At 45.4% G+C, this 21,077-nt stretch overlaps 1 protein-coding gene across 12 annotated transcripts in view; it reads left to right on the top strand.

The window, feature by feature from the left end:
• The window catches only part of ARL13B (ADP ribosylation factor like GTPase 13B), an 81,290-nt gene that overhangs the window by 51,659 nt on the left and 8,554 nt on the right, over positions 1-21,077 (top strand). For 3 of the 12 annotated variants that reach the window (XM_037907037.2, XM_043538471.1, XM_037907095.1), the window contains 5 exons: positions 7,126-7,328; positions 9,080-9,194; positions 15,563-15,794; positions 16,338-16,454; positions 17,674-17,742. In XM_037907037.2, the coding sequence (XP_037762965.1) occupies positions 7,126-7,328; positions 9,080-9,194; positions 15,563-15,794; positions 16,338-16,454; positions 17,674-17,742 (736 nt within the window). Of the gene's footprint in view, positions 1-7,125; positions 7,329-9,079; positions 9,195-15,562; positions 15,795-16,337; positions 16,455-16,908; positions 17,013-17,081; positions 17,744-18,807; positions 18,849-21,077 lie in introns of those variants that run through there. The other 9 variants (XM_037907079.2, XM_037907074.2, XM_043538476.1 and 6 more) reach the window with 9 other exon arrangements.

Here is a 21,077-nt window from a genome sequence, read left to right as displayed (position 1 = left end):
GCTCGGAACGTGAGGGCGGATTGTTTGAGCATGGATGACTACTTCTCAGCACGAGTGGTCTCTCGACCCAGAGGTGGTGCACAGACTTTTCCAAGTGTGGGGAACTCCTCAGGTGGACCTGTTCGCATCTTAGCAGAACCATTGCTGTCCCCGGTTCTGCTCTGGGGGGAGCTGGGACGGGGAGCTGTCTCCGATGCCTTCCTCCTGTCCTGGTCAGGCAAGTTTCTCTATGCCTTCCCCCTGTTCCCACTGATTGGCAGGGTCCTGGAAAAGATAAAGATGGACAAGGCCTGGGTCCTCCTGATTGCCTCGGCATGGCCCAGGCAGCATTGGTACGGGACCCTCACGGTCCTGGCGGTTGCCCCGCCATGGCCGTTGCCGGCCCTCCCAGACCTGCTATCCCAGGACCAGGGCCGCCTCCTCCACCCCAACCTAGCGACATTCAGACCTCATGGTGTGGCTGCTCAATGGTTAGGTAGGGAGGAAAGGATGTGCTCGAAAGCAGGTGGCCCTCCACACGACGAGCCTACTTGGCAAAGTGGTCTTGGTTTTCCAGATGGGCGGACAAGTGGGGAGTCTCCCGGTGGCCAGCTTATTCTGGACTACCTCCTTCACCTTAGAGCCCGGGGCCTGGTGCCCTCGTCAGTCAAGGTGCACCTGGCGGCCATATCGGCCTACCATCCGCCGGTGCAGGGCCACATGTTATTCTCCCATGCTATGACCGGCTGATCCCTTAAGGGGTTGGATAGTCTCTTCGCATACGTTCGGCCCCCAGTCCCACAGTGGGACCTGAACCTGCTGCTGGCCCGCTTCACAGGTCCCCCAGTTGAGCTGCTAGCTACGTGCTCCTGGTCGCACCTCTTGTGGAAAGTAGCCTTCCTGGTGGTGATCACGTCAGCTAGGCGGGTCTCAGAACTCAGGGCCCTGACCTCCGAGCCCCTGTAAATGGTGTTTCATAAAGATAAGGTCCAGCTCCGCCTACACTCCTCGTTCCTCCCGAAGGTGGTCTCCGCCAATCACATGGGTCAGGACATTTTTCCCGATCCTCTGCCCCAAGGCCCATATGTCCAGTAAGGAATGCCACCTCCACACGCTGGACGTGAGACAGGCTCTGGCTTTTTACCTGGAGCGGGCTAAGCCGTTTAGGAAGTCCTCGCAGCTCTTCATCGCCTCGGCCGAACGCATGAAAGGTCGTCCGACCTCCACTCAGCTGCTCTCCAACTGGATCACCTCGTGCAGCTGTACCTGTTATGACCTGGTGGGAATCCCTCCACCACCAGTTGTGAGGGCACACTCGACTAGGGCGTAGGCCTCGTCGGCTGCCTTTTTGGCCCATGTCCCCATTCAGGACATTTGTAGGGCTGCCACGTGGTCTTTAGTTCACACGTTCACCTAGCACTATGCGATAGTCTCCCAAACCAGGGAGGACGCCGCATTTGGTAGGGCCGTACTCCGTCCCGAGAGTCTGTGAACTCCTACCCACCTCCAACAGAAATAGCTTGGAATCACCTATTGTGGAATACACGTGAGCAATCACTTGAAGAAGAAAAGACAGTTACCTTTTCCGTAACTGGTGTTCTTCAAGATGTGTTGCTCATGTGTATTCCACATCCCGCCCTCCTTCCCTTCAGTCGGAGTTGTCTGGCAAGAAGGAACTGAGGGTGGGGGGAGCACGCAGCGCCCCTTATACCACTCCATGGAGGCGCCACTCCAGGGGTCGCTAGGGGCGCTCCCCTATGGGTATTGCTAAGGGGAAAAACTTCCGGCACCAGTGCACGTGGCAAGCATGCACACCGATTGTGGAGTAGACATGAGCAACACATCTCGAACACCAGTTATGGAAAAGGTAACTATCTTCTCATGCTAAGTTGGTTTAAAGATTGTTTGGTCAGCCAGTATTGTTAGAGCCAAACCTTGTTAAAAACAGAAGAGGAAACTGGGTTCTGACCTTGGATTCTTATTAGGTTTTAAACACAGTTTTTTTCAAACAAGATTTTGGCCCCATATTTATGCTCTCACCTAACCTTCTTTAAACGGAGTTACCATCTCACAAACTGGATCTTTTTGTGAAACAAATTGGGGACGGGGTTGATCTTACTCCAATTTGCCAGTAAAGAAGTGTTCACAAAGAAAATAATCACAGCCAAGGCTATGGCTATCTCAAACATAACTAGGGTCTCAAATTTACCATGTGTCCACATTGGGGCTCAAACTATGTGTTTTCAAAACAGTGCTTCAAAAGCTGAACAGATGTTAACCATTGAACATGGGCTAGCAAATCTTGGTCGCTACCTAGTGTAACTGACACAAAAACATCAAGGGCCATTGGTTTGAATTCCACTACCAATCCCCTGAGCCATGTAGGCCTACCTAGTTATATGTTTTCTTTCTGTGATCCATTTTTAATCAGAGTAGTATAATCTGTAGTTGAGTTGATTTCCTGCTCTTCCCCCTGCACCCACCCACCCACATTGCCAAATTGTATCATCAGTTTTAAAGTGGAAACAAAAGCATTATAAAGTAAAATTACCTTAGTTTTAAAGCTAATGGCAGTCAGATTATTAATGAGTTACATATTGTTACAAGAAGTTGCAGTGAATGACGGCATATTTTTTTGGATTTAGCATCAAGATCACTTGATGATGTAACGAGGATTTGACTTTATAACACTAGCTTTGATAGTATGAAGTCTTTTTCACATAAGGAAATATTTGTAGGGAAGATACTTCCAAGTGACTCATTGCACTGCTATAATCTCTCCAAGAATGAGATCTTCCATCCTATTCACTTTTCTCTCTAGATTGTCATCCTTCAGTTTATCGTCTAGTATATATTTTTGGTACTGTCACGTAAAGCAGTTCTATCCATGCTGCAGCTTTGATCTACAGCAGGCAGCTTCACCATGTTCTTCAAGAATCTAAGGCCTGGTCTACACTACAGAGTTAGGTTGACACAAGGCAGCTTACATTGAGCTAACTCTGTAAGGCTCCACACTAAAATGTCGCTCCCGCCAGTGTAAGTTGCTCACTACTCCGACTTAATAACTCCATCTCCACAAGAGGCATAATGTTAAGTTGATGTAGTTAGGTCGACGCAGTGTCCATATAGACACTGTTGCTTACATTGTCTATTGCTGCCTGAGGCTGACAGCTGGAGTCCTGCTGCTGCCTCCTGGTGAGGGAGGAGAGCCAAAGCCTGGGCGGCAGGGCTCAGGTGGTCAGCCCTGGGCCGCAAGTGCTCCACAATGCCCCAGGCTGTCAGTTAAATTGGTGCAAGTTCTCCTGGTGAGGATGCGCACTGCCGTCAGAAGGAGCATAATGTGGACATTAAATATCAAATTAATTGCTGCAGTGGTTGTACGTTGACTTAAGTCGACTTAATTTTGTAGTGTAGACATGCTCTCCAGAGAAAATTCTGATAACAAAAATTAGTAAAGAGTGCAAAGACAACCCCCCCCCCCCCCCCCCCACTAATTTTGCCAAATACAGTTGCACTTGAATGGCTTATGTAGCAAGACACGCAAATGCAGAGAACTCACTGCATATCCTGAAGAACCGGAAGTTGGATTTCTTTTCCCTTTGTCTCTAGGAAGTCTGAGACTTAGCCTAGATGTTTTATCTTGGCTCAGAAGGGCTTTCCTGTCACTCAAGGGATAATTCCCAAACGACCAACCTGTCTCCAAAATTAATTCAGTAAAGGTTGGATAGAGTGTATGAGTGGATTAAAAAAAGCTTTGTTTCCTAGCAACATAAGAATTGCCATACTGGATCAGACCTGCAGTCCATCCTAGTCCCTTACTCCTTTCAGTTAGAGGTGATGACTATGAAATCTATGATTAAATGTAAAATGCCTGTTTTAATTTGACTGCTCTCCAGAGTCATGAAATGAGTGTAGACTCTCATTGTTCTGTCTGGTGCAGGCTTTTTCATTTGTAGAACTTTGACAGTATAGCAGGACTGGGTATATCTTACTATATAGGTCAGGGGTGGGCAAACTTTTTGGTCCGAGGGCCACATCTGGGTGGGGGAATTGCATGAGGGGCCATGAATGTAGGGCTGGGGCAGGGGGTTGGGGTGTAGGAGGGAGTGTGGTGTGCAGGAAGGGGCTCAGGGCAAGGGGTTGGGTTGGAGAAGGGATGTAGGGTGTACGAGGGGGCTCAGGGCAGGGGGTTGGGGTGCAGGAGGGGTCCGGGATGCGGCAGGGGGCTCAGGGCAGGGGGTTGAGGTGCAGCAGGTGTGCGGCAGGGGGCTCAGGGCAGGGGGTTGGGGTTCAGGGTGCAGGAGGGGTTTGGGGTGTGGGATCCGGCCGAGTGCGGCACTGCTTACCTTGAGCGGCTCCAGGGTGGCAGTGGCATGCAGTGGGGCTTAGGCAGGCTCCCTGGCCCTGCGCCGCTCTCAGAAGCAGACAGCACCACGTTCCTGCAGCCCCTTGGGGGAAGAGGGGGGGCAGAGGCCTCCATGTGCTCCCCTCAACTGCAGGTACCTCCCCCGAAGCTCCCATTGGCTGCAGTTCCCTGTTCCCGGCCAATGGAAGTGGCGCGGGCCCTGCAGCACCACGGGGGTGGCAATCCCGCTGGCTGGATCCAAAGCCCTGATGGGCCGTAGTTTGCCTACCCCTGATATAGGTGGTTTGCGCTCTATATTTGGAGCATAAGAAAGCAAAGAAAAACAGGGTCTTTAGGAAACTTCTAAGACCGCACAAGCCTTGACTGTTCACAAGTCTGTACGCGTTAGAGACAATTTCTGGAGGAATACCTATAACAAGGACACTTTCTCTAAAAGCGTTAACAAAATGTTCTGTAAAGATCTGAAAAACTGCTGTAACCTCTTTCTCAATACTCTAAAGTGGTCTAAGCCAGTGGTCCCCCAACTTTTTCTGTTGTCCTTGCCCCTTACCAGTGTTCCCTCTAATTTTTTAGGTCCATGTGTGGAATGAATTTTGTTATGTGCACCAATATGGAGGTGATGTGTGGTGGGGGTGGGGCCAAGGGGTTGGGAGTGTGTGTGTGGGGGGTCAGGGCTGAGGGAGAGGGTTGCAGTGCAGGAGGTGAGGTGAAGGCTCTGGCTGGGGGTGCAAGCTCTGGGGTGGGGCTGGGGATGAGGGGTTTGGGATGCAGGCCCCCTGGGGCTGCGGCAGGGAGAGAGGACTCCCGCAAAGCCCTTTCTTGCCACAGCAACTTGGAGCCATGTGATAGGCACCTCTCCCCAGCCACAGCAGCTCTGGTGGGGCTGTGCTCGGCAAGGCCAGGGGAGGGGCTCCTCTCCCCACCTGCGCAGCCCTTTATAGCCAGCTGCGCAGCTTAGAGGGAACTTAGCCCCTTGCCCGCAATGGAACTTGTCTGTGCCCTCCACCCAGAGCTGCGGTCGGGAGCCACTGAGAGCGGGGGCTGGGCGCATGATATCCTGAAACGATAGTGCCTGTTTTTTCAGAAGTACTGAGGGCCCATAGCACTGACGTCAGCAAGAGCTGCAGGTGCTCAGCATTTCTGAAAATCAGGCCCTTAATGTCTCCATTTAAAACTCTTGCTAAAGTATTTAAGATTATGGATTCCTACAGGGAAATGTCTCCTCCTACATTCCATTATCTCTAACAGAACCAGGAAGCTAACTTGTTACCTCTTGCTCAACTTTAGTAGTATGTCACAAGTTTCTGTGAAAGACATGCCCTAGTTTTCTAATATATGCCATGCCAAGATAGGAGTTAAGAAGTGTTTTCTCAATAAACTTTTCCAAAGAGGTTTTTTTCTCAAAATGCACAGAGCTCTCAGCTCTGTCTTGTTAGATCAAAGAAATTTACAAACAGAGAACACTGACGTACTTGTAAGGAATGTATTGGTCCTTCGTGAGTCAAAGAATGTATTATGGAAGCTAAGTGTGGTAGGTCTTATTTGTCTTTTTTACAAAACACACTACATAGTCGTTTTTACTTCCTAGACAGAAAAGATTGACTTCTGTGCAACTCGATATGGTCAGTCAAGAGCATCTTCATCCCTTATAAAAGTCATGCTAGTCTTGGGGCACAGTGTTTTCCCCTTAGCTCAGACTGTTGACAGTTTCCAACATCATTCATTTTATTATGCAGAAAAAAAATGATTTAAAGAAAACTCACAATGAAACTTGCAGATATCCTACCAACAAGCAAGTGATTTGTAACCCCCAATTACATTTCATGTATTTACCATTATAGTATCTATTAATCTGAAAATACTGTCACTTCCTATATCCAGATATAGTGAGTTACTGCCATGCTGCAGAAAGCCCTGTAAACAGCTAATGAGGGAAACCAAGTCAGAGGATATGATGGTGCTACCTGTTGATCTTCTCAGTGATTTGGCTCTACCATAAGATGCTGCAGCTTTCACTGGTAAACAACATGCTGATTTAAACCTAGGAAGGTGAACACAGCTCTCTAGAGTGCAGGAGCATATAATGGTAGAGCCAAACTGGGATTGTGGTGTGGTAGGTCCTTAGCAGGTAATATTGTTTTCTTCTGTAAGTTGTTTATAAACTCCATGCACAGTTTTGGTGCTTTATGTATAATAAAAAAAAAGCGTATGAAAGGCATGAACATTTGATTGGTGATATAATCGTGGGAGAATTAACTACTTTATTCTGAAAACAATTAATGGAAAACTTTTTTTCTTTCATTTTTAAAGTAGCATGAACAGTTTAGCTGTTATGCAGAGGAAGGCTTAAGGGGTCAATCAGTCATTAGAGAATGGTTCCACTTCTGAAGTTGCTATATTTGGATTTGCAAGGAAAAGATGGAACGAATAATTTAGACTACTCATAAAGCAGTGCTGTTGTGAGAAGAATATGGTTGGATTCTCATGGTACTTGTGAGTGGGACAGAGGAATTGTGTGCCCATCTTTTTTATTGACTCTAGAGAATTCTACTGTTACTGGAGTGGGACTGGAAATAAGGAATTTGGATGAAACTCATGATTTACATGTTGGCAAAAAACTCTTAAATTTACAAGATATTTTAAATGTGTAGTGCTTTAGCTGAAACAATATTTTGAATACATACTAACCATTTGCTAAGACTTCATTGTTTATAATTTAGGAATGTGATCAGAGATATAATTATTCTTTTTCCCCTTTACTTTCTCTATTAAATTTACAGGAGCCTTGCTCAGCTGTCATGGGCTACGGGAAAAAAATTGACAAATCTATAAGAAAAGGTCTGTATTGGCTGCTACATACTATAGCAAAAGATTTTGATGCCTTAAATGAGCGCGTACAAAAAGACACAACAGAGCAAAAAGCATATGAGGAACAAGAGAAGCGAGAACGAGCTGAACGAGTAAGGAAGATACGAGAAGAAAGGTATTCTACCTTCCTTGGCTTTCTTTCCTCCACATGAAGGGGTTCCATGAATAAAACCGTCATGTTAACGATTCGTTGTGGAGAATTCTCTGAAAACATCCACTCAGTGTTCAGCAGCAGTCAAAAAAGTTAACAACGTTGGGAATCATTAAGAAAGAGAGATAATAAGACAGAAAATATCATCTTGCCTCTGTATAAATCCATGGTTCGATTACATCTTGAATACTGCATGCAGATGTGGTTGCCCCATCTCAAAAAAGATATATTGTAATTGGAAAGGGTTCAGAAAAGGGCAACAAAAATAAGGGGTATGGAACAGCTGCCATATGAGGAGAGAGTAATAAGACTGGGACTTTTTAGCTTGGAAAAGAGATGACTAAGGGGGGATATGCTGGAGGTCTATAAAATCATGACTGGTGTGGAGAAAGTAAATAAGGAAGTGTTGTTTACTCCTCATAACACAAGAACTAGGGGCCACCATATGAAATTAATAGGCAGCAGGTTTAAAACAAACAAAAGGAAGTAATTCTTCACACAACGCATAGTCAACCTGTCGAACTCCTTGCCAGTGGGTGTTGTGAAGGCCAAGACTGTAACAGGGTTCAAAAAAGAATTAGAGAAATTCATGGAGGATAGGTCCATCAATGGCTATTAGCCAGGATGGGCAGGGATGGTGAGGCATCCTCCCAGCTGTAGACTGTTATTTCTGACAGCAGTTGGGGGTTCAGATTTAACAGTTATCATGGAACTTTCATTTGGCTATTTGCATCAGATAAATCTCTTGTCATGAGATATTTGTATGTATTAATAACTCAGGTGGAATTCTGTTTCAATCTATACTTTAATAACTTCCCAGATTGGTTACTGCAATTCCATTCAGACAGGTCTCCCCAAGAGTTCCCTCTAAGAGCAGTTACTTCAGAATGCATCAGCCAGAGAATTTATTCACATCAGTTTTAATCAGCACTACACCTGTTCCCAGGCATTGCCTTGGGTGTGCGCTGTTCAAGTGATTATAAATTTAAGTAAACAAACAACCAAAGTTCCCATGCAAGGCTTTAGTTAGCCAGTTAGAATTAACCATAAAGGACTTCTGTGAAATGTAGTGCTGTAGTACCAATGCTGAGCTATCAGCAGTCCCCCATTTACCTTAGTATTAATCCAAGGAAAAGCCGTGCTAGATAAATTGCAAGGATTTAATGTAGTACAGGCACTTTCTACCAAGCAGCTGCTCTAAATACAGATCACACCCCAATGTACTGGCCAATACCTCATTCTTCCTGAACTCATGTCAAAGCCCAGGTGAAACAAGTGGGCCCTGTAGAAAGGATGCAGTGAAAATGGAGAAATATGGGCTAAAGCACAGCAGGGATCAGAGGGCATTCCAGAGCCATTATTCAGAACATCCTGCTAGCAGCCCTGTCTGTAGCTTGTAGAGGGGAATCAGCCTGTAGCTCTACTGATCATAACTGTGGCAGCATGTTGTGAGGAGGGAGGCAGTTTCAGGTAGCCTGGTCCCAGGCCATTTAGAGCTAAATAATTGATTTTATGGAGTTAGTTTTCAGTCTTTCTTTTTTTTAGGTTAGCTTACAACTTCATCAGTTTAGAGTACAATATTCAAAACACAAAGACATACTGTAAAAAAAACAATCTAGCATGAGTTGGGGGATGAATTAGATGACCTAATAAGTGTTCTAATATTTCTGATTCTATTGCTTCAAGATTCTTCTGTTTTTTAACCAAAAAAATAGAGAACAAAGGGAGAGAAAAGAAACTGAATGTGAAGGAAGAAATGTACCTAAGGAGGTTGACTCTGAGCCAATTTCTAGCAACCCCTTCCAGCCAATATCTACTGTAATCACTGAGGTATGAATATTTAGAAATGTCAATCATATTGGACCTACAGTTAACAGAGGTATCTGAGCAATGATACAAATCTGGGCTCTTGAGAGTTTTGTTCATCTATAAAGTTGCATACACATTGTGATAGCTTTCATCATGAGAATCTTGGTTTCTTTTGTGAGTGTTTGTTCATGTCCATTCCATGTTACCTGTGTGCACGCCACATGCACTGTTGCTGGAGATTTTACCCTCAGTGGTATCTGTCAAGCCGGCTCTAGCACCCTCTGCAGCTGCGTGCTTATGTGTCGCTATAAGGGGCACTGCCAGCCACGTACCCTCTCATTTACTTCTTACCGCCCATGATGGTTGCTGGAACGACCCCACTTGCTCTGGCAAGGCTTTCTTGTCAGTGGTTTTTGGACTCTAACTTCATTCTTAGTTATCATAGTTCAGTGTATATAGTTTTTGTAATTAGTGTAGGTGTACATAGTGTAAATATATAGTTCCTGGGACTCCTTCACCCCAAGGGCTGGGCATGCCCTGGTGCCCAGGCTTCAAGCCTTGTACCTTCTGTGGCAAACCTATGCCTGTGAGTGACCCACGCTCCAGCTGCTTGAAGTGCTTGCAGGAGATTCACTTGAAAGACACGTGCCAGATGTGTCAGAACTTCAGACCCTGCACTAAAAAAGACAGAGACATTAGGCTGACAGCTATCCAAATGGAAGCCGCCCTCATGGATTCAGCACCAAGCACGCTGGCGTCAGCGTGAAGCACTCTGTCACCGAGCTCTTCCCAGTACCATTCACCATCTCCAGTGCCAAGGAAGAAGCAGAAAAGGCAATTCACCGACAGAAAGTGCTCACTGGTGCAGAAAAAAGTCAAGCGGAGGAAGGCAGCACAGTGAGACCCATGCCGGGCTACTCTTCCTCTCCTGGTCCTGTGATGGCACCGTCGACTCCACCTATAGCATTGAGTCCAGTGTGGGACCCTCCTCTGACACCTGGAAGCCACCGTGGTACCAGTGGTCTGACCGATCCATAGACCCTGGGGGCTTTTCAATGGGACATCTGTCAGTTCCAGTGACCGGAAGTAGGAGGGAACAAGGAGCGTCAGGATTCTTCCCGGCACTTGGCCCCCTGGCACCCTCTAAGGGAAAGCCATCCCTGATCCCGGTGTCAAGATGACCTTATGTGCAACCTAAAGCCCATCACCAATACCCAGCCTATCTGCCGCTGGACTTCAGTTCCAGTCCCCCTGCCAGCACCTGACCAATGGGCCACTGGCCTATGCCATAGCCTTACTGGAATCCCTGAGGGTTTTCCCCAGTACCAGGTCCAACCTCCCATCGCTCCTACTTGGTGGTTTCCAAGAGATGGGCTACTGCTCCTTCCCACTTGGCACCGGACCCCGACTGCGATACCGACCCCGATACCAATGTTCAGGAGTTGGCTCAGGTGAACATACTTGAGGAAGAGGAAGGAGCCCCTCTGATGCAAGCTACCTCCCCATGCGAGGCTGTCCCGGGACCCAGTAGCCTGCTTCCACAGGATGACTTCAGGGCCCATCAGACCTTCTGAATCAGGTGGCTGTGGACCTGGGTCTCGAAATTTGAGTAGCTCAGAGGCATCACACAGCCTTATTGATATCCTGGTGGCAGCAGCTCCCTCCAAAGTGGCCTTACCCATCAATGAGGCAGTAATGGGACCAGTCAAGTCCCTGTGGCAAGCTCCTTCTCTGTCCCCCACCTCAAAGAGGGCAGAGAAAAAGTATTATGCCCAGCGAGCTGGTTCAAATACATGTACTCGCACCCTTTCCTCCTCAGGGTCCCTGGTGGTGTCTGCAGCAAATAGGGACAGGCAGGGCCAGTCGAGTGCAACCCCCAAACAAAAAGACACTAAGAGACTGGACCTTTCTGGAAGAAAGGTTTATTCAACAGGTACCCTTCAACTGCATATCTCCAACCAGCAAGCTTTGATGGAGAAATACGATTATAATCTATCAGACTCCTTGGCTAATTTTAGGATTCCTTACGCCAAGATTCAAGGCAGGAGTTTGCTGCCCTCATGGAGCAGGGTAGGAATGTGGCCAGGACCTCTCTCCTGGAGGGTCTGGATGCTGCCGACTCAGCAGCTAGGATAATGGAATCACTGTCACCATGAGGCGTTATTCTTGGCTCCAGTCCTCCAGGCTTCCTCACAAGGTCCAACAGTCCATCCAGAGCCTCCCCTTTGAAGACTCCTCTCTTTTTTCGGAGCAGACAGACGCGAGACTTCATGGCCTAAAGGACTCGAGAGCCACCCCATGGTCTTTAGGCCTTTACACTCCATCAGCTTCTACAAGAGTAAAGGGAGAGGTTATAAATGGCACCAACCACTGCCGTCGGCTCTCAGAGGTACTCTGGGGGGCCTACGAAGGCTTTTTAAAGGTGCGTCAGAGGGCACTGTGCCAGTCACCATTTCGGATCTGACTCCCCTTTTTGTTTTGGACTGTCTGTCCCTATTCAGCCCAGCATGGTCATACATAACATCAGCCCATTGGGTCCCAAGTACAGGGACAGTCAGGTATACCCATGAGTTTTTATCCACCTCTCCCTCCCATTGCTCTTCAGGCACCCATCTCATGAGCAACTCCTCGTCCAGGAGGTTCAATCTGCCCTACGGATGGGGGTTGTGGAGAAGGTTCCACAAGACTTGAGAGAGAGGGGGTTTTACTCCTGGTATTTTCTAATCCCAAAGGCCAAAGGAGGCCTCTGGCCCATCTTGGACCTGCATCACCTCAACAGAAACTGAGGTTCCGCATGGTCTCCTTGGCTTCCATCATTCCCTCCCTGGATCCAGGAGACTGATACGCCACCCTCGACTTAAAGGACGCATACTTTTACATTTCTGTTATCTTTGGCCACAGAAGATTTCTCAGCTTTATAGTTGGTCAATACCACTACCAATTCACTGCTGTTCCCTTCGGCCTATTGGCAGCCCCCCGAGTTTTCACAAAAATGCATGGCGATAGTAGCAGCCTTCGTCAGATGGCGAGGTGTCCAGCTCTACTCGTACCTTGACTGGCCTATCAAAGGTTGGTAGCAGGCTTAACTACAGAACAGTATCAGCATGGTCCGAGCCACCTTCCGATCGCTGGGTCTGAACAGTTCAGAGAATAACATTTATTGGGGCGGTGCTCGACTCAACCTAAGCCAGAGCCTTTCTGCTGGAGGCCTGATTCAAGCCCATGTCAGACCTGATATCCAATGTCAAGGTCCACCCAATCACGACAGCTCAGGTTTGCTTCAAGCTATTGAGGCACATGGCAGCATGTACTTCAATCTCGGATGTGTCAGACTTAGGGTGGGGAGCCGAACTCAGAACTCAGGGCCTCTGGTCCCAAGAGGAACTCTCCCTGCACATAAATGTCAGGGAGCTCAGAGCAGTACGCTTAGCATGCCAAGTATTCCTTCCCCAGATCTCAGGCGAGGTGGTGCAAGTTCTGAGAGACAATACTGTGGCCATGTTTTACATCAACAAGCAGGGTGGGGCTTGATCTCTGGCCCCGTGTCAGGAAGCCATCCATCTGTGGGACTTCTGTGCAAAGCACTCCGTTCATCTTGAGGTGTCCCATCTCCCGGGAGCCTAGAATGTATTGGCTGATAAGCTCAGCAGTTCCCTTTTCTCTCACCATGAGTGTTCCTTTCACCTTTGGTCATCAGGTTCATCTTCCAAAGGTGGGGGCCTCCCCAGGTGGACCTGGTTACTACCAGGCAGAACAGGAAGTGCCATCAGTTTTGTTTGCTGCGCAGGCACAGCCCAGTCTCCCTCTCCAATGCTTTCCTCCACACATGGACAGATCTCCTATTCTATGCCTTTCCCCCGATCCCCTTGGTTCACAAGGTCCTCCTAAAAATCAAACGGGACAAGGTGAGAGTTATTCTCATAGCCCTGGCATGGCCATGTCAACACTGGTTTGGCACGCTCTTGGAGAGCGGCAACCCCACTCTCTCTCACTCCCACTCGATCCAGACCTAATTTCACAAGACTGTAGCTGGTTGCTTCCCCAAACCTCGTCTCCTTGCACGCAACTGCGTGGATGCTGCATGGCTGAACCCAGAACAACAGGCTTGCTCGGAACAGGTCCAGCAGATCTTTCTAGGTAGTAGACAGGCTTCCACCAAGGCTACCTACCTGGGCAAGTAGAAGCGTTTCCTGATTTGAGCTTCTCAATCCACTCTCTCTCCATCTCAATCTTCCCCCCAGTCTATCTTGGTCTATTTGCTCCACTTAAAGCAGCAGGGCCTGGCTCTCATATCTGTCAAGGTGCACTTAGCAGCCATCCCAGCATTCCACCCTCCAGTGAACAGCAGGTTAGTGTTTTCCCAGGAGATGACAATACGGTTTCTCAAGGGGCTGTGTTCTCAGGTCCGTGAGCCGACCTCCCCATGGAACTTAAACCTGGTTCTGTCAAGACTCACAGGTCTCCCCTTTAAGCCGTTAGCATCGTGCCCCCTGCTACTTCTCTCTGGAAGGTTGCCTTCCTAGTGGTGATCACCTCAGCCAGAAGGGTCTCTGAAATCCAGGTCTTTATGTCAGAACTGCCTTACTATACTGTGTTCTTTAAGGTCCAACTGTGCCCCAATTTGGCTTTCCTACCAATGGTGGTGTCACAATTCCATAACAAGCAAGCCATTTTCCTACCAGTCTCTTCCAGAAACATCACAAGAACTCTGAGGAACGGCGGCTTCACTCGGACCTTAGGCTTGCCCTTGCTTTTTATATTGAGAAGGACAAAACCCTTCTGCAAGTCCACACAACTCTTTGTAGCAATAGCGGAAAGGATGAGAGGGCTTCCTGTGTCCCACCAGAGGATCTTGTCCTGGATAACTGCCTGTATTTGGGCCTGCTATGAGCAGGCGAATGTCCTGCCTCCGTCCTTCTTAACCGCTCACTCCACACAAGCCCAGGCTTCATCGGCAGCATGTCTCACGCAGGTCCAAATTCAGGACATCTGCAGAGTCGCAACCTGGTGGTTGGTGCATACCTACAGCATTGCCCAAGGCAGTTACAGAAGAGTGTCCATGAACTCTGAGCCCACCTCCTGGGGTACTGCTTGTGAGTCATCTAACATGGAATGGGCAAGAGCAACACATCTCAGAGAACAAGTTACAAAAGGTTAGTAACTGTTTTTTGTGTGCTGTGAAGTTGTATCAGTAATCTAACAATAAAGAAATATCTTAGTACCAGTTTAAGAAAAATGTTTTGTTTGCCATGCAGTTTACTGCAGAATTTTCAGAATAAACTGTTGCAGTGTTCAGAAGAAGCCATTTTCGGTTTCCCATTTAATTGGAATCAGCTTCATTCACTCTTTTTTTAAAATTTTTGTTGCAAAAGTGGGGTTTTATTTTGGCTTTATGGGAGCTGTTTCAACCCTGTGGCCAGTCATATAGGGTCCATCCCTTACTTAACCGTACAGACTTGCGGCATAATACAGTATTTTTGGTTGGTTTAGAGCTGTTGGAATGGTGTGTTAGTTATGAAACATGAAAACTGTATAAATAGTTTTCTTCAGACACTTCCTTTTAATTCAAATAGTCATCAGATTCATATTTAGTGTACCATATTTTTCTTTGTTTTTTAATTTAAGATATTGTGCTTATAGAAAAAATAGTGAGCTCTGATAAATGTAAATAATCAAGGCTTGGTCCTACTCTCCAGTACAAGCATCCACACGATCATATCCTGTAAAGTCAGCTATGTGCACAATGACAGATTTCACAGGATCCTACAGTACTGCACATCTGTGGGGTGGGGGGAGAAGAAGAGTGCTGCAAGTGCTGCAGAGCTGCTGATTATGTGAAACTTATAGAGCAGATACTCTATCAAGTCTGCATTACGTAATCCGTGTTCCACCAAGACAAAATGGTGACTTGCAAGGTATTTCAAAAGGTGTGTGTTTTTCAAAACAAAATAAACGAATAGAAATTGAATAAGTTAGTATAAGTTTTTAATTCTCTGGCTTGGGGTATTGACGCTATTTGTACTTGTATCTTTTTCTCGCGTGGCATTTAAAAAAAGTAAAAAGAATGAAAACGCATTTTGGCCACGAAGCTGTATGCAGCCATTCCTCCCTAAACTGGTTACCCCTCAGAAATCTAAAGATCACTTCTAGAGCTTTTAGTTGTTCATTTTTCTAGGTTAAATCTTGAGCAGCATCTTGTGAACCTTGGGGTTTTATTTCCTCTTTTGCACATTCTTGAAACTTGTTAATTATGCTACACATGAGAATTTTTTTTAAAAATGGTCTCTCAGTGTCTTGCCCCCCTGTGTTTAGGATGCTATTCCTATCTTTTTAGAGCAGTCTCTGACACTAAATATTGTTAAAATGATGTCTTGTATTACTTTGGCTAGAATGAAAAAAGAATTGAACAAGAGAAGAGGCAGAGGATGGAGATTGAAAAAGATGCCATTGCCTTGAAACCTAAAGCAGAGCAGGAACAAATGGACACACAGAGCCTGACCAGTAGCTGTAGTCAAAAAACAAATGATTATAGACTGATAGAAACATACAAATCTGCACTCGCACAGCAATTGGAGCATGAAGAAGAGGGTGACCAACAAACCTCAGAATGCCTTGATTCAGGTGATAACTCCAATTTGAATATAGCCACTCACTGTCTTAACTACCATTGTTATATTTAATTTGATTCTTATTTTTCACCCAACTCTTCCCTGTGTCTGTATGACTTTGTGCATGCCACAACACAAATAACTGAAGGATACAAATGCACAATTATGTTACTGTACAGAGGAATGTCATAATTCAACCAAGAATTAGTGTATTCATCAGTCTTATCCAGTTACAATTGACCCATTTTTGCCAGTACCTTCAAATCCATATCACACCTTGCATTAATATCAATGAGTTGTACTCACCTATCTAAAGACAAACTTTGGATCTTACATGTACATACTTGATTATTTACAGTAATAAGGTTTAAAAGTCAGTTGTGTGTGTTATATATCATGTCAGGACTGCTGTTCATTGTATACAGAATGAAAATACGTAGAGCAGTCCATCCCAACGCTTATAGTCATCAAAAGGACACATCTGTACAGTATAGTAGAGTTCATTCTTAACAGTAAATGTGTGGTCCATGAACTATTTTCTTTCCGTTTGTTGTAGATACCAGTAAAAAGAAAACAAAGAAACTGAAGTTAAAAAGGAGTCACAGGGTGGAACCAGTCAGTGCAGAGGAAGATGTTCCCAAAAATCCGACCCCACCTCCACCTCTTCCACCAGGTGAGTTAAATACCTTGTGGTAATAAGTGTGCCAGTTCATGAAAGCTGGGCCCTTAAAAGACTTGGCTTTTTAAACATGCAGAGAAAAACCGTTTTCACCCAGGATTATGCCATCATAGTTTGATTAGTTTCTTTTGAGAATTGCCCATGTAGATCCCCATTTGTACGAGGCTGTTGAGCACTATCATTCTGTCAGTAGGCTTTGCCTAAGTCTCTCAACTCACGAGGGCAAGCTAACCTGCAGGGTATATTTGCTCAGTTCCTAGTTAGGGGTTGGGAAAATTGACCAGCGTGGCTGTAGAAGAGTAATATATAGCTATGCTTCAATAATTCCCCATTTAGATGTAATTTATTTGGTATAACTACATATATCAATAATAACCCTTTATAAATTGTTAATATTACTTAAATGTAATGTGTGACCATTCTGATTTCTTGCTTGTCATATTGTGAGCTTCTTCAATAGGAACAGCTGGAGAAAACGCACAATCACTTGCTTTCCAGAAAGCCAAAAGAAGGCCCAGTGACATCCTTCCAAGAAAGCTCATAATGTGCTGAGTAAGAAAAATCTGATTATTAATATGTAAAACTGCCAGTAGAAAACTTAATCTTTTGAACTCCTCACAGATCTTGGAAATCATGCACCTTGGTATAACTTGAACATTACTTCTATGACAGGAAAAAAAAATACTGATGGTACCTACAGCAATTAACAGGCAGGTACAAAAATATTTCAGAGATGATTTAGATATCTTGTCTTACAAATGGCTAGTGTCCTGATTTTCAGGATGATCTGCTTCTCCTATCTGATTGAAGTACACTGTTCTTCCAGCTTTTAATTGGGTAACTTTTTCAGTATCTACATCTATTGATGGAATCTCTTACAGTGTATGCAGTTAGTATTAGATTGAAAGTGTAAAACTGGGGAAACAGGGAAAGTGTTTTTGTCTGTTGCATTAACAAAAGTGCAAGAAAATTCAATAAGTGCAATTCTCTAAAATATTAAGATATTTTTCACTGCTGCTTTACATTGCATTTTAAATAATATTTTGTTTTCAGTGGATTCACTAATACACCATGTATAAAGTATTCCTTCCCCCACCCCCTGATACTTTCTTGTCTCCTGAGGAGAAAGATTCCCCCTTCCTCCCAGCTTTTCTTCAGAGCCAAATATTTTGACAGAGTGGTACGTTTTTTTAATGTGTTTGTTTTTCTTTAGTTGGCTGGGGAACCCCCAAAGTTAATAGACTTCGAAAACTTGAACCTCTTGGTGAAACCCGTCATACTGGTAATTTTTTTTAAAAAAGAGCACTATTCGTTGTTCTCTTATACATTCGTTCCATTCTTCACCTTTTTATTTCTTTAATACCTTCAACCAAAAACTAACCCTTTGCTTGTTAAAAGCATCTTTTTGATTTTAAGTTCCTTCTTTTTAATGTGTGTTCTCTTTATTTCCTTTTCCCCCAATAGGAGTTCAAAGCAGCTTGTGGTGTCATAAATCATTTGAGGATGTTTGTATAATAGCATACACCTACCTCTTATGATATGCCATATAATACTGCAATAACAGGGCCCATCCCTAAACATTTCAAAATCAAACACTTTTTTTTTTACTTCATAGTAGTTTAAAACTTTTTTTAAGCTTAGAAGTAAATCAGGTATACATTTCAGTTTTCCATATGTATTGGCAACATCCTGAATGTGAGGAACTATAATTTGACAGTTCCAAAATATTTTAAAACAAAACTGCATTTAATTTTTTTTTAAAAAAAAAAGGTAACTTGTTATGGGCATCATCCATGTGTACTGTGGCATAGATCTGGATACATTTTATTGCCAGAATGAAAATTAAAGGCATCTGTGCACCTTTGAATTAGATAGCTTACACTGTAATAGGAAAAGTCCCTGTAAACTGCAAATGCTGGGAGGATTAAGCTTAGTAACTTGTATTAAAATGTAGGAGATTCCTGGTTTTAACTTTTCCTCCTTGAGCTGAATTATTATTTCTCTTAATTCTAATAACAGTTTAAATATTTATTTAGGGCAGAAATAATTTCAGTATTCTTTGTTTGCATAAAACATCTCCTTTTATGGCAGACCCTGCAAGAGATGTTTTCTATATTGTCTGGTATTACAGCTTGTTCCCAGTGCCATACAGAGGCTTTTATAGCGTAGGTTATTTTTCTTACATGTTAGTGTTTTTTCAAATTCTGATCAAATGGATATAAGTGAAATGAGATTTTAAAAGAAAAAATTTACTTTCTACAGGAGACACTGTTACGTGCAATAAAAAGTAATCTGTAGTTTATATTAATCAAATCTTATCATAAAACAATCTTACTCTTCTTTTAAGGAGTTTAAAGAGAAGAAAGAGAAAGAAAAGCCAGAAAAGAGGTAGGGAGGGAAGGGAAGGGGTCTTATTCTTTGCTTATATCTGATTTGCTCATAAGTGAGACTTTCTGGTTTGTGGCTAGAGCACGGGACTGGAAATCAAGAGACCAAGGTTCTATTCCCAGCTCTGCCACTGGTTGTGTGTGACCTTTGACAAGTCACCTAACCTCTGTATTCCTCAGTTTTCCCATCTGTAAAATTGTGATAATACTTTAAAAGCACTTTGAGATCCTTGAATGAAAGATGCTTTGAGAGGAACTCCTATTGATTGGAGGTATCCATTGAAGACCATGGGAGTTTGGATCTAAGCAAGTGCAAAAACATTGTTTACCCTTGTTCTCAGGGATTTATTTAACTAGTGCAAAATTTTCCCAGTAACTAACTCTGTGAAACAACTTTTTAAATCCTAGAGCAATGAAATCCATTGTGTTTTGTGATTTCAGGTCCTTTTGTCCCCAGCTATATATAATATTTGCTGAAGTTTAAAAACTGAAGTTCTTCTTCGAGTATGTTAGTGTGAATCCCACTTTAGGCATTCCGGTGCATGAGATCACATGGTTAACAGTGTCTCTTGGGGCTACCATGGTCCCTGTGCTGCCTCATGCTCCCATGCTAGGGCATAAAGGGCAGAACGGCTGTGACAGTCCTTCAGTTCCTTCTTTTTGCCTATGGCAGCAAGACAGAACCTGGTGAATGTTCAACCCACTACTTTTCTTAGAGACTTTTAAATCATTTCTTTTCAACCAACTTTGTGAAGAAATCTTTATTTTCATGCTCCCGTCATTGAACATTTTTTTAAAAAGCTCTCTCCTCTGTACTTTTCACTAATCGCACTCTCATGGCAGACTCCAAACCTTCACAGTTTAATCCCTTCCCAACCTGTGACGGATTCATCCCTGTTTTGATAGGTATAGTTGATGTCTATTCTGTCTGGGGGAGAACCATATTCCTAATAGGTGTTCAGTATCCAAATGCTTCTCCCCAAGGACTCTCAAGTCTAGGGATGCATGACTGAAGCTACACCTACTTGAGCGATCCATGAGGCAGAGGAGATGACCACCTCCAAAGAGCAACTGAAAGAGTTATCATTAGGTAGTGCTCTGTTGAGCAGACACCATATCATACTCCTGGGGGAATTTTGCACCACTGCACATGCACAGAATTCATGTCCCCTGCAGATTTCTTTGCTTCCCTGCAGAAAAATGACTTTCTGATGGTGAAGCAAAGGGAAGCCACAAGAGTGGTCATGCAGCCCTCTCCAGCAGTATGTTTTGGGTGCCGAGGGCAGCCAGCAGAATGGTAAATCACTGTGAGGCAGGAGGCTGGACTGGGGAAGACCCGGCTGGTGCCTCCTGCCCAGTGCTGGGCTCAGTTGGTAGTCCCAGCTGGGCTGGACAGAACTTCCTCTTCCCCTGAACAGCATCCAGAGTTGGTCAGACCCACCCCTAGATTTCTCCCCAGGCTGCAGGAAGCTCTGCAGCTGCCCCTGCTTCCTGCACCCATCGCTCCTCAGCTGCAGGGGGAAGGATCACTGTCCAGAACCCCCCATGCTGAGCCCCACTCCCCCTGCACCTGGACCAACCTGCCAAGTCGCCCACACGCAGATCTCCACCCCACCGAGCCCCAGCTAGCTGCACCTGGATTCCCCACCTCTGAGCCCCACTCCCCACAGTATCTGAAACCCCACACTCAGACACCCTGCCAAACTCTATCTCCCCCACCCCCAGACCCTCACTGAGCTCCAACCACCTTCACCTGGACTCCCCTGCAGAGTCACATTACCCTTGCACCCAGAAGCCCCCAACAAACCCCAGTGCATCCAGATCCCATCCTGCACCCAGATTGCCCCATACTGAACCCTCTTCACCCACACCTGAATGCCCCTACACTAAGCCCCTCCACACTTGGATCCTGCCGGGCCGAGCCTGCCTGCCCACACCTCGCGGACCTGGCACAGAGGGGCAGGGCCTTGGGGTGGTTCTGAGTCAGGCCTGGTCCATGTGCTGTGTCAGGGTTGGGTGCAGCCTTACTGCTGAGTCCATGTCCTGGGGGGAGAGGGAAGGGCAGTGGAAGAGCTGCAGAGTGATCGCCCATCTCTGTGCAGCCAGTGGCTTGTGCTCCTCAGTGCCATGCTGGAGCCTCCACGTTTATTTGACGCATAAAATGTGCAGAAGTTTGCAGAATTTTAAAATATTGTATGCAGAATTTTTATTTTTTTGGTGCAGAATGCCC

Source organism: Chelonia mydas, chromosome 1 (genome assembly GCF_015237465.2).
Source record: "Chelonia mydas isolate rCheMyd1 chromosome 1, rCheMyd1.pri.v2, whole genome shotgun sequence".
In the NCBI taxonomy this organism is placed as follows: domain Eukaryota; kingdom Metazoa; phylum Chordata; order Testudines; family Cheloniidae; genus Chelonia; species Chelonia mydas.
The sequence above is the reverse complement of the archived record's forward strand: the minus strand, read 5'-3'. Positions and strand labels throughout refer to the sequence as shown.